Source organism: Eptesicus fuscus, chromosome 11 (genome assembly GCF_027574615.1).
Source record: "Eptesicus fuscus isolate TK198812 chromosome 11, DD_ASM_mEF_20220401, whole genome shotgun sequence".
Lineage (NCBI taxonomy): Eukaryota > Metazoa > Chordata > Mammalia > Chiroptera > Vespertilionidae > Eptesicus > Eptesicus fuscus.
The window spans coordinates 92,146,570-92,159,763 of record NC_072483.1 but is presented as its reverse complement, the minus strand read 5'-3'; the positions used below and the strand labels follow the sequence as shown (position 1 = coordinate 92,159,763).

The window sequence follows — 13,194 nt, the reverse complement described above, 5'->3', positions numbered from 1 at the left end:
GGCTGGAAATGCCAGCTGCCGGGGCAGACGGCAGGGGAAGCCCGGACCAGGGGGCGCTGGATGGACGTCCTGTGCGAGGCTGGAGAAGGCGACACTCATGTCTCCACACGTCCAGGACCCTCTGCCTCCCGAGTGACCAGGAGTGGCCTGGGAGGTCTCCCTTCCCCGCACCAGGGCTCTGGTACCACAGAGAAGCTCCGGGTGCTGTCCTCTGGGGTAACAGTAGGGGGTGCTGTAACCTGAGGTTCCTAGCACTAATGGGGGCCACAGTCAGAATAATGGAGGCCGGGTAGCAGTCCTTCATTATCAAAGCAAAGGGCGGGAGGGGGGGCAATGTAATGAACGGCAAGTCTGAAATATTAGCAAGTGTAGCCTGACCCTCAGGGAGCTGAGAAGGGAATTAATGGAACATGCCCCCCCCCCCCGAGGGCTGAGGTACAGGGACAGACAGCAGGGCTTGTCTCGGTCCGTACATTTAAAATAGGCCAGGACACTCCTACCAATGGAAGGGGGCCTTCGTTGTACTGGCAGATGTGATGGACATAAAATAAAGATGTTTGAGAGAACACTTAGTGAACAATAAGCGCTTGATAAATGCCACCTATTATTATAATGCTGTTACCATTCCAAAGCCTGTGCTTTTCCATGGGTTATATTCCGTGCTGTTGTATGTTTTCACTGTTTTCTGAATTTCTGTATTTATATAAATAGGCAGCAAATGTAATGTAAGATGGGAACATTAAGAGAAGCTAGGTGAAGACTGCATGGGAACTCTATCCTATCTTTCCAACTTGCCTGTAAACCTACATGTATCCCACAAGAAAAAGGAAAACACTTAAAAGCAGGCAACCAGCATTGTGATTCTCGTTTTAAACGCATATTCAGTAAAGCATTACAGAGAGCGGAGCACAGACTCACCGGAGCGCCCTGCGGCCCCAGCCGGCCTCGCTCTCCCGGCATGCCCCTGGGACCCTGTAGACAAGAGAGAGAAAACATCCCTTGAAGCATCGGATTTAAACCCTAGGACAACTTGATTACACTCCTCAAAACAACTGAGACTCAATACAACTGGCCACCACGCCATCGTATTTCTTGGGTTAAGTTGGGGTTTGAAAAACTCTCCCTGTGGAGATATAGAACCTACCTCCTCCTACCTAAATAGACTTCACTTAACCTAGTTCGAATGGGCTGCGTCTACCAGAATCTGATTTGATCACTGAGTACAGAAGAAATTAGTACTGAGGGCAAGGAAAGTCATGAAAAGTCAAGAACTGCGGGAAGACGCACCTACGTGAAGGGTGCGATTGTGAGAGTGCGCTTGCCTATCAGACGGCAAGCAAGATGGCTTCACCAGCACACGTTACCCATGTCTTTCTGTTTGTTTCATGCAAACACTCTCTTACTGAAATCTAAGAAGCAAATAAGTAACAAAGGATTAAACGGACACTTACCATGGGACCCATGGCACCCATTGGGCCCGTAGGCCCGGCTTCACCCTGCGGCAGAAACGACACCACATGACAACATGAGGAACCTCCGGTCGACATTCACACCACTTTGTGCCACATGCGTACCCTTCCGAACACGGATTTCCAAAATGGGCGTTTGAAGGGCATACGAAGGGCCTCAGACGTCTATTGACTCACTTTTTCTCAAAATGCAATAAAAAGTCCATTCCTACAGAAATGAGTCTGCAGTAACACTGGGGATTTAAACAAGATGGATGGGACTACCATCCGTAGTCACATTAATGGGCATCAGAACTGGTTATCTGTCTCTGTCTAGTAATACTTTAGGCTCCGTAAACCTTCACAGAGCAGAAGCTGACTGTGGCCTGTCTTTAAGTTCTGGAACAGGAAGCGCAGAAATAACCTGCGTGAAGCCAATGTCTTTGCGCGTGTGACCCTCAGGGGACTTCCCGCTAAGGAGTCCTCTGCGCGTCCCTGCGGCTCTCTCCCTCCGGAAACGTAAGTAAACGTGGGAGAACAGCGGCCCAAAGGCCCAGCGCTAAAAGGACACCGAATGGCGGGGATAACGACCCACCCGGACCTCGGTGACGTTGAGAGAAGCAGCAGCGTGAGAGTGTTCTAGAAGGTGGGAGTCCGGTGCCCTGTGGCACACGGAGACAGCCTCCATCCCACGCTGGGAGGAAGCCAGAGCCACCGTGGCTGTCCTTGGTGCAGAGTCAGGGCACAGCCTGAATCCTGTAAATCTACCGCCACTCACAGCACGTGTATCTACTTAGCTGCTCACTGTCTGTATTCCTCTCTCCTCTCTCCCTCAGAATCATTGAGGGGCTCTGGGAGGCGTTTGGCGCTTGAAACACAACCAAAATGCTACCGTGAGGTGACACCGACGCATCAGACAATCACCTTGGAACCGGTTGCTCCAACTTCACCTTTAGGGCCTTCAAGACCTTTATGTCCCTAAAAAGAAAAATATAAATTTGTATTTTACTGTGTGTGTGTTTTTTTTTCTCTTCAGATGCGTAAAAGAAGCAAACATAAGCTCACAGAAAGTGCCTTATGAAAATGGATCTCAAATTTAAAGTTGTTATTCGAAATGTTTCCAAATTCTCAACATTTTTTAAAAGTCTCTTCAAAGAAAATTAGTTTCCCTCTTTAAGTAATGTTTTCAACATGCACCATTCTAACCTTTCAAAATTTGTTTTACTTCATAGAAGCTTAATCTATAGCTATAAATGAAGAACATACAAGAAAATAAATAGTTATAGAGTTTAAATAGTTATCAAATATGAGTTATATCCAGGGATAATTCTCAAAATACCTAATAACGAGCGATTAGCAAGTATTCTAGTCAGAAACTCAACCACTCAAAACAGAGCAGAGGCCCGCCAGGGTATACCGAGTAAATACCAGCCAGGCTTTTAGATAGATAGGTAGGTAGATAGATAGATAGATAATTCTATAGCAGGTGGGCAAAAGTAGGTTTAAGTTATTTGTATGGAAACTAATACAACAATTGATAAATAATAATGCAAGAATAACTGTTTCACGTCCTCACGCTGTAAGCCTCCTTTTGCTCTGCCCTGTACATGTCCATACGGATAACAGGTGTGCGTTATCTGGCGTTATAAAGAGAGAAGCATCCTACAGCTGACGGGTCCTGAGATTGGCGCCCTCGCTCGGGGTTGGCACTTATTCCTCTAGCCCAGTGGTCGGCAAACTCATTAGTCAGCAGAGCCAAATATCAACAGGACAACGACTGAAATTTCTGTTGAGAGCCACATTTTTTAAACTTAAACTTATTCTAACGCCACTTCTTCAAAACAGACTCGCCCAGGCCGTGGTCTTTTGTGGAAGAGCCACACTCAAGGGGCCAAAGAGCCGCATGTGGCTCGCGAGCCGCGGTTTGCCGACCACGGGTCTAGGAGGCAGTTGCCTACTTTCCTAACCGAAGCCCTTCTTGGCCTGAAGCCGAGGCTCCCCGTTCATCACCGTGTCTTCTCTTGCAGCCCGGTGTTCAGTGCGAGGTAGGCACGCACCCACCGTGTGTTTTACAGGCTCAAATGAAATGCGAAAGCAATGGGAGAGAGCCGGTCCCTTTAGGAACCTCGGAGGCTACTCAACCACAGCCGTGACGGACAAGTGACAGCGGGCTTGTAGAGAGTGTAAGGGGAGGCCCCCCGCCCCGCTCAGCCAGCCACAGCATCTGCAGGGGTGACAGAGGGTGGACTCACGCGGTGACCCTTCAGGCCTGGCAGACCCGGCGCCCCGGGGAATCCTCGGGCTCCCTGTAGGGGGACACAGAAGGCATTTCAGAGTCACTGATAAGAACAGGAAATTGCTTAATATACATTTTTCTCTAAAAAAAATACCTGGTACATAGTTTCTCACCAACAAACCACACAAGAAACAGGAACAGTATACGTTTATCTTTCCAAACACACGGAGGTGATCAAAACTGAGCACTGTCCGAGATGGAGACAGACATTCACAGAGACGTGGGTTCATGCCAGGGACGGACTTGATGACATTTTCAAGATTTCAAATTATGTCACTGTGTTATTAATAAAACAACCAAACACCAACAACAAGATAGCCTACGTCACATGTCCGGTGTCTGGCCCGGCTAGGTCAGTGATGGGAAGGAAATCGGGAGGAAAACTTAAGGAAACTGGGACTTTCTTCCTGAAATGCGCTTCACTGGGGGCAAAAGAATAAATGCGTTTGTAGCAAACCAAGGTGTTTCACTTTTCCTTAACTTCTAAATATCGAGAGTGGGACATAAGAAAGATTACATTAAAATGAACAAACAGAAAATAGTTTAAAGTAACGTGATAGAAAGAAGATGGTGGGTTGGTGATTGTTTAAAAAACTAACCAAGCAAATGAACTGTCCAACAGAAAGGGAAGTCAACAGATACAGATAGAATGGGCTGGTTCAGTCATTTCTTCATTCTGTTAATTTTATGCATCCTTTACCTAAGCATATCAAATTTTTAAAAAAAGGAAATCAAGCAAAAAATTAAATGCAAATGGCACGACTATTTTGAAATGATGCTTGAAACCTTTCCCCCCGACGCTCTTACAATAGGTAAGGAGAGTCATTCACTGGCTCTGAAGCCATTACCACGGCCAGCAGATGACTGAGCACTGGATAGCGTAGCTTAATGTCATCAATGACCAGTTATTAGTGTTAATCTGCATGTCCCTGGCACTAAGCCTTATGCCTGCCAGGGGGCATCCAATGACGAATCATGAACTAAACAACAGAAGTAAGAAATGGCTTAATACTTCTTTTAACACTCAAAGCACTTCCCCAAGCCTTTAAGGAACGTCTCTTAGGCCAGCACAGTCTCACACAGAGCAACATCCATCTGTTTGCGTGACAGCCTTCACTTACTGTTACGTAAGTCAGTGCATAACTGACTCAATAAATGAACTTTGTGTGATGAAAGCAAAGCAATGATTCCTCTGGGACCGCCGCAGGCGCCTCTGTAGCATTGGGGCGGGGGGTGGGGGGGCGCGGAGAGTGTTATCACCGTCAGGACACATCAAACCACTGCTCTCTGAACAAACACAAGTTCCTTTCATTCCTCCCTGACACGGCCCCGCCCAGGAATCCCTTCTTTCAAGAACTCCCTGAAAGCGTGTCCACTGGAACGCGGCCCTGGCTGAGGTTCTCCTCCTCCATCCTGAGCAGGAAACGCAGTCCACATCCCTCCAGACCCGGGGAAGCTCCTGAGCTCCCTCCGCTGTTTCAATCACTGCTGAGCTTCGGGGACGTGGTCCGTGGCCAGGCATTCCCGTGTGATCGCACTCTCCACTGGACAGGGAGCGACCAGATGTGCGAGCTCGGGAAGCCCTCATCCTGCTGACCGAGGCGGACCTCACGCCCACTCGCAGGCCTGGCTCTCACCGCAGGCGCCTCTGGGACCTGCGGTGAGGGCCCCGCTCGGGGCGTGGGAGAGGGCGCAGGGCGGATGGGCTGACACGCACATCGGTGCTCATGACTGAACCCTGCCTGTGTCCGCGCTGACTTTCCAGGGCGCAGGGGGAGGAGGGGAGAGCAGGCAGCTGGGAACTGGGTTTATACTGAAACCAAAGAACCCTTAGAGTGCTATAAATTCCCCTGAAAAAATCAGCACTCATTGTTTTTAAAAAATCCTAGTAATGAACCTCACCCACTTTCAGAAAGTCCATGGGCGGGAGCTCAGAATTGCTGGATGCACTGAGCGGGAGAAACACTTGGAAATGATACAAAATCAGCTGGGCGGGAGGCCACGTCAGGCTGGGGGACGTGGCACAAGGAGCAGTTCAAGGGCAGGGGTGCCTGCGGATGTGTCTGCTTATCATTCCCTAACCGTCCCCACTGCCTGTGCAGCACCTCGGGGCGGGGCGGGGGGGTGGGGGGAGGCAACAGAACAACGTGCGTGAGGACAGCAGGGCGGGTGGGTCAGGGTGCGGCCACCCGGTGCAGACCCTCCATCCCGGGAGGGTGGCCGGGCCTGTGCCGGGATGGAGCCCGGGGAGAGGGGAGCAGGCGGGTCAGGGTGCGGCCACCCGGTGCAGACCCTCCATCCCGGGAGGGTGGCCGGGCCTGTGCCGGGATGGAGCCGGGGCGAGGGGAGCTGTGCTGGGAGAGCGGCAATCAGTGCATCCTCTCAGAAGGCTTTAGGCCCGGAACGCCAGGCAAGGATTCCAGCCAACGTGAGGGTCTGAGGAGCAGCCGCACAGGCCGCTGCCCACAGTCCGTGTCCCAGCACCTGCAGGCGGCAGGGAGTCCTCCCTCCAGCTGCTGTTTCCAACGTGTGACCGATACAGAACAAAAATGCAGAGATAAAAAGTGGCCCCTAGGGCTGAGATGCTGTGGTACGTGCCTCATCTGAACACGTGGTATTCGGTCTGGAGACCAGCCTGGCTGGCCCAGCCCTCCAGCTCTGGGCGGGTCACTGGCCTGCGCGATGCACAGTGGGACGTGACGCGCCCTCGTCCCGGCAGAATGCCCCCTCCGCGGGGACAGGAAAGAGCAGGCCCCGGGATGTGCCGGGCGCGTGGGAGGAGAGGCACGCTCACGGGCGCGTCCGTGTCGGAGGTCTCTCTCTGCCGCTGTATCACCAAGTTCAGACTTACCGGCGATCCGGAGAATCCCACTTCACCGGGGTTCCCGTTCCTCCCGGGATCGCCCTTCGGGGGAAGCAGAGAAGCAAAGCGGGTTAGAATGTTCCCCTCGGGGACGGGGTGACAGAGCAATGGCAGACGAAACGTCTTCTTTAGAAAGACTGTACCCAACGCCCCCCCAGGCACCAACGCTGAGCGCTACGGCCACGGCCGTCCACGCTGGACCTCAGCTGTGACGTGCCACTCATGTACCCAGGAGAAATGGCATCCGTAATGCTCGTCTGCCTTGGATCAGCATTTCATGAACATCAGAGTTTACAACACACGGAGACGTGCATGCGGCACTGAATTAAACGATGTTTCTTAAAACACTGCTTGCCATTTCTTTCCTTGTTATAAAAAACTAGAGGCCCGATGCACGAAGATTCGTGCAAGAATGGGCCTTCCTTCCCCTGGCTGCTGGCACCGCCTTCGCTCCGGCCCGAGCCGCCTTTCCGCCTTCCCACGCTGCCCAGAGACCCTGAGCGGCTGGGGCGGTGTGGAACGCCCCTGGCCACTTGGTGCCTGCGTATGCAAATTAACCCACAACTTTGTTGGGTTAATTTGCATACTCACTCCTGATTGGCTGGTGGGTGTCACAAAGGTACGGTCAATTTGCATCTTATTCTTTCATTAGTGTAGATATTAAGAACTGCCAGAGATGTTTTCCTTATGGCCAATTTCGGTGTGATCTGTTTAAATAAATCACATGACACATGACAGGAAAATATGTCCTCAGGTTAGTGTCACTTGGCCTAGCCATAATTTTATCCTCATCTTTGGCACAACTAAGAATCCAGAAAACCAGAGCTGCCGCTGCCTCCTGTCCTTTGATCGAGTTTCTAATGTTAAAATCTGAAGTCGAGCCTTAACTTCCATTAAAAATCCAACTGAAGGAATCATGTTTCGGCATCGGAGAGCATGCTGACGCTGCCCTACTAAGGCATTTAACGTCCACTCAACGGGGACCTAATAACGATGGCTTTGCCATCAGCACGGAACTGTCCCTTCAGACCGCTCCGGAGGTCCCGGGGGACCCTAAGGGAAATCCTGGGGGATGCAGGGCAGGGAGGCACCGGACAGCACCCTCAGGGGACGAGAACACTCAGGATTTGGGAAATTCTCTTCCGAGCTCTCACTGACTGACATGAATGGGGGCTGGACGTGGGGGAGGAAGTGGGGAGGGACAAGTGGCATTCACGGTGACACTGCTCCCCTCAGCCCCCTCAGCACCGCAAAGCAGACGAGCAAAGGCCACCTACATCTTCGCCGGGTTTTCCAGGAGGGCCCTCTGGTCCACGCGCTCCAATCGGACCCTAATAACAAAACAGAAGGAGGCGGAGAAGGCTTACCCACAGGCACCTGCGCCCACCAATGATGCAAGCCAAGTATCGCTGAAGCAAATAAAAACACGGAAAGTAGCTTCATCAGTATTCTCAGTTTCATGTTGTGTCCCTCAGATTGTGTGCTCAGCAGGAAAAAGTTTAATGTCACAAATGCAAACTCCTCAGCACTGTTGGCTGACCACGTTCAAAGCTCCCGAATTTGCGTCCTCAGCCGCAGGACACGGGGCTGACGCACAGCCCCGACGCAGCCCGCACTGGCTGACTGCTTGCTGCGGAAGGACGAGCTGGTGAAGTGAGTGACGGAGGGCACATTTAAGGGTGGGCCGTGTCTAACTGGGCCTACGTGCTGGCCTGACATTTACCATCGGTCCGGGTTCCCCAGGCTCCCCCGGAGGTCCTGCAGGGCCAACGCCACCCTGAAATGGAGAACAAAGTACGTGGACAGTGAACAGACACACCACAGGCAGAGTCCCCAATCCGGAATCCCGGGGGCAGGCAGCTGCTCCAACCGCTGCACACCGCTCCAGCCATGGGACTTTGGGTTTCTACTCTGCCCACAACTCATGAGGTTTCTAATCTGTAAAATGAGAATAATACGGCACCTACTTCATTAGGCTTTTATATCTCTTCAGATAATTAATGCGCAGTGAGAACCTGGACTAGTGCTGACACAGTGTTCAGTCAATGGAGTTATCTCCTTCCTTCCTTCCTTCCTTCCTTTCCTTCCTTCCTCCTCCTCATCCTCCTCCTCCTCTTCTCCCTCCTCCTCATCTCCTTCTCCTCTTCCTCCTTCTCCTTCTCCTCCTCCTCTTCTCCTCATCCTCCTCCTCCTCCTCTTCCTCCTCATCTCCTTCTCCTCCTCCTCCTCCCTTCCTCTCTCTCCTCCTCCTCCTCTTCTCCTCCTCATCCTCCTCCTTCTCCTTCTTCTCCTCCTCCTCCTCTTCCTCTTCTTCTCCTTCCTCTTCTTCAATAACAACTATGTTTTCTATTCACCAATAGTATTGATATAAAATAGCTTAAAGTAAAACTCCATACACATGATAATGACAGTATGGTATCTTTGACTGAGACAAGAATTCTTTTTTCTTTCTTTCTTTTGAAAAATTATTTTCTACTGCCTGACAGATCACTACACAAATTACCATAGCCCCACACCATTATTTAATGGGATGTGATGGGCTGCAGACACGAGGTTAGTAGTATATTCTTTTTAAAGCTTCCACGCAGCGGTTACCATGGCTATTATTTCTAACAACACCACCACCACGCAGCCATTCCCTCTGTGACCTGACGTCATGGCCTCAGGGGTGGCACACCACCGATGACGAGCATCTCCGTCCGGACAGGTTATTTCAGAAGCGAAGGCGCAGAGAATGCTTTGTACGGAGGGCAGTCCCATGATGGAACCAGACAGTGGGGCTTTAGCCTCATGCTGCATGTTTCTAAGGAGTGAAAATTCACTGAACTCAACCCATTCCAAGTGAGGGTGCGGCATGCAATGGCAAGGCCAGTGAGCAGTCATGCCAGAGGCCTTGCTCAGACGCGTTTCTCTTTGGGCTCAGGATGGGATTTAAGGGTAAAAGACTCACTTGCTGCCCTTGTAGCCCTTGAGGTCCCCTGGGGCCAACAGGACCCTTAAAGGCAAAGGAGAAGAAAGTTACACACGCTTCGTGACAAGCAGGTCAAACATTTAAAAAACGTGGCGCTGTGTTCAAGCCTGGAAGAGAGACGCCCGGAGGGCGGAGATGAAGGCACCCCCACCCGCATCCTCCGGAACGCAGCGAGGTCCAAGGAGCCCGGAGCCGGGGCCGGGGTGCTCCCTGCGCTCTGTGGGTGTCACGGAGAAACGAAGAACACGCCTGTGCTCCCGTGGCTCGGGGGCCAGAGCCCTGCGGCTGAGGGCGGGGCTGTCACGGGAGCATCTGAGAGGGGGGGTCCTGCGGCAGAGCGCCCCCCGCCCAGCGCTTCAACCGCAGCAGGCGCCAGTCACCTGGGCGCCAGGCGGATGGGAGGCCCGCGGACCCGTCAACAGTGACGGCCAGATGACTGCAAAGGGACATGACAGATATCGAGGGGGGGGGGGGGGCTGTTTCTGGGTGGGTTCCTTTGTTCCTAACATCCACTTAGAGTATCCTCACGGCTTTCATTTTCTCATTCAGACACGAGTTGGTTACACGGAGTCATAACCCAGGGAAGAAAAGGGACATGCAATTTTTTAAAAAACTGGTTAATGAATGTCTATGCAACTTCTTAAATGTCACATTTTAAAAAATAAAATCAATGACATCAAATCAAGTTTGTTCTTATGGTAAAAACTTATTTGTTTTAATTGATCGGATTGTTAGCTAGTAAGAAAATAAAAGTTTCGTTACAAAAATAAATGCATATGCAATTTAAACTTCAAATGGATTAAAACGCATATATTTCAGAAAATCATCCCCAGATAATCACTGAATGAGACCATACTGCTAGTGACAAACATATCTACACTGTTTCAGGGACTCCGGATGCTGGCCGTGAGGATGGGTGGGGAAGGCGGGCATCTATGAAGTCCAGCTTTACCCTTCTCGCCTGAAATTCTACTGATCTGGGATGCTGCCGAGTCACGTTCTGAGCAAAAGGCCCGGCAGAGCTGGTCTCCAAAGCCTCACTCACTCGGTGCGACGGCATCGCTCCCAGCCCAGGCCACGGGCTGCCTAGCGGAAGGGGGAGCGTCCTGGCTGCGGAGAAATTCAAGAGCAGCAGCCCAGAGACGGACGACGCTGAGGACGCCTGGCCACACTGCAGTCAGCAGCTGTGCGTCACTGCAGGCTGCCCAGGACCAAACCAGAGAGGGTCGGACCTGCATTACCACCATTTGTCCACCATCCAGAACTGAAATGTCAGTGCTGACATGTACACATAGGAACTGTTTGACATTGAAATTGGGTCTCCAAAGAACTGTTGGCCCAGAAGGAAACTCACTACAGACTGATTCATCTCCTGTCACCATAACCATTATTGCTTGTCTCATTTTCGGTTCTTATAAGTGTATTTCTAATAGCACATGATCTCACTCATCTAGGGGAAATGATGAACAACATGGACTGATGAACAAGAACAGACCCAGAAACAAGGAGGCATGGATCAGACTGTCGGGCCTCAGGGGGAGGGGAGGGGAGGGAGGGGGTAAAGGGGAGAGATCAACCAGAGGACTTGTGTGCATCCATATGAGCCTAACCAGTGGTCACAGACAACAGGGGGGTGGGGGCATGCATGAAGAGGGGTTTGGGATGGGAATGGGCGGATGAGGACAAATATGTGATACCTTAATCTATAAAGAAATTTTAAAAAAAAAGAAATTCAAGAGGCGGGAAGGTCAGCGGGTCCTTGAGGGCGCCCCCCTGTGGCTGGTGAGGCAGGTGGAGAGCATTCAGAAAAGCAGGGAATGAAAGAATAAAACCGGCAAACTGGTCTCGCAGTTATGCCAAATCACCGTTTCTAACCACACACTCCTCCAGCGGCTGTTGTACTTATTTAAAAAGTGCGCTTTTAAATGGTATCGGTGGTTACCTGTTTTAAAATTCCTCGTTTTCTTTAAATAATAAGTGAAATATATGGACAGTCCTTTATCGATGTCAACCAACACTGTGCACAGCTGTGAACGGCCCCGGCTCTCACTGGCGCTGGCCGGGTTCGCTCACAGCCTGCGGGGTACGGGGTACGGGGGGCCGTGTGGGGACGACACCCACTGCTCTCCCAGCGAGCGGCCCCTTCCCCAGGTGCTTTCGTCATCGGCACATCGGCACTCACCACGGAGCCCGGCATCAGCCCCATCTGACTCCCGAGTCCGGCCTTGTCGTCCAGCCCGGCCATCTGCGCGGAGAACGGCTGCGGAGGCAACGAGGGGACATGAGTCAGGCGGCCGCCGCGCTCACCACGCAGAGAAACGCACGTAAGCGCCGGCAGCCCCGGGCCCTTCTAGAATCGCTGTACACTGTTGCTTTGAAGCAAGAAAAGGGCTCCAGCTTTTTTTCTCTGTGTGCGTTTTTGATTGAACGGCCTCCCACAAATCCCTGCGGCTACGCTGTTTCAGAACAGCGACTGCGACTCGCTAGAATCAGGGACCATCCGGTGAGCACGCAGCCGGCCGACCCGTCTCAGCCGTAACCTCCTCATCGGCTTCTTCCCGGGCCGAGCAGGCCCCCATCGCACGGGGCCCGAGAGAAGCTTTCAAAGACTCGATTCCATGTCGGAGGACCCTGCTCAGCTGGGATTCCTCCCTCCTGCTCAGGCCCGGCAAGCTTTCCACTGTATTTATGTAAGTTAATAACACTTTTATAATCCTCTTAGCGGAATTCCTGAATGTTCCGAGAACTGGCAACAGCTTTCCCTGCTCTCTTCCGTATCTAAACACTGCTAACCCCACGGACCCAAATCGTCCACAGACATTTCCGACGTCCCATTAGTCTCCAGATTTTAGCGCGAAAAGAAGGTGTGAATTGTTTGAAAACAGAGACTGGCAATTCCTTCTACAATCAGTTGCAAAGCACACGTATGAACGGCTGTAAAACGGAAATCCTATCTCAGGGGCCCATGTGTTCCCGTATGACGCCGTGCAGCCTCCCCACACATCCCGTCTGCCACTGGGAGTTCAGAGGCGGGGACGGAGAGGCAGCGGGGCTCACTTCACTCCCGACAGAAAACCAGGCTTGGGGGACGCTCAGGGACAGTTTAGTGTCACTCAGTGGCCCTGTCACGTGCATCCCCAGCGTCCTGGCGTCCGCCCTGGGCGTGGAGCCACACAGACCCCTCCGCCCTCCGAGCCCTCCTCCCTCCGGGGGCTGCGGAGTCAGCGGAAGGCAAGGTGCACCGCCCCAGAGCGGCCTGAGACCGCCTCTGAAGCGGCACTTTTTTAAAAAAGCTGCTTTGCGTTTCCCAACCGTCCCCGTGGGTTTCTCAGCTCCATCCTTGTTCACGTGGCGGTTCTGACAGTCCAGGGTCAACAGCTGAACCAACACAATTTAAAGTCACAGCAACAAATAAAAACGTACTACGTGGCCGAAACATGAATGGTGCTTCCAACTCACCCTGCTGATGCCGTCGGGTCCGGGGTGGGACGGGTGTCCGGGAGGCCCCGGGGGACCTGGTTGGCCGGGAACACCTGGCTCCCCATCGATTCCCTGAGGACCACGAGGACCCTGGGGAAACAAGCCGCGAGAGTTAGCGCCCACTGCCAACCGCTAG

At 52.2% G+C, this 13,194-nt stretch overlaps 1 protein-coding gene across 1 annotated transcript in view; it reads right to left on the bottom strand.

The window, feature by feature from the left end:
• COL5A2 (collagen type V alpha 2 chain) overlaps nt 1-13,194 on the bottom strand; it is a 141,803-nt gene that overhangs the window by 42,317 nt on the left and 86,292 nt on the right. Inside the window, exons 7-16 of the mRNA XM_054723343.1 lie at nt 13,038-13,148; nt 11,761-11,838; nt 9,558-9,602; nt 8,331-8,384; nt 7,885-7,938; nt 6,596-6,649; nt 3,701-3,754; nt 2,373-2,426; nt 1,452-1,496; nt 919-972 (exon numbers count right to left, since the gene is read on the bottom strand). Of these exons, the coding sequence (XP_054579318.1) occupies nt 919-972; nt 1,452-1,496; nt 2,373-2,426; nt 3,701-3,754; nt 6,596-6,649; nt 7,885-7,938; nt 8,331-8,384; nt 9,558-9,602; nt 11,761-11,838; nt 13,038-13,148 (603 nt within the window). The remainder of the gene's footprint in view (nt 1-918; nt 973-1,451; nt 1,497-2,372; nt 2,427-3,700; nt 3,755-6,595; nt 6,650-7,884; nt 7,939-8,330; nt 8,385-9,557; nt 9,603-11,760; nt 11,839-13,037; nt 13,149-13,194) is intronic.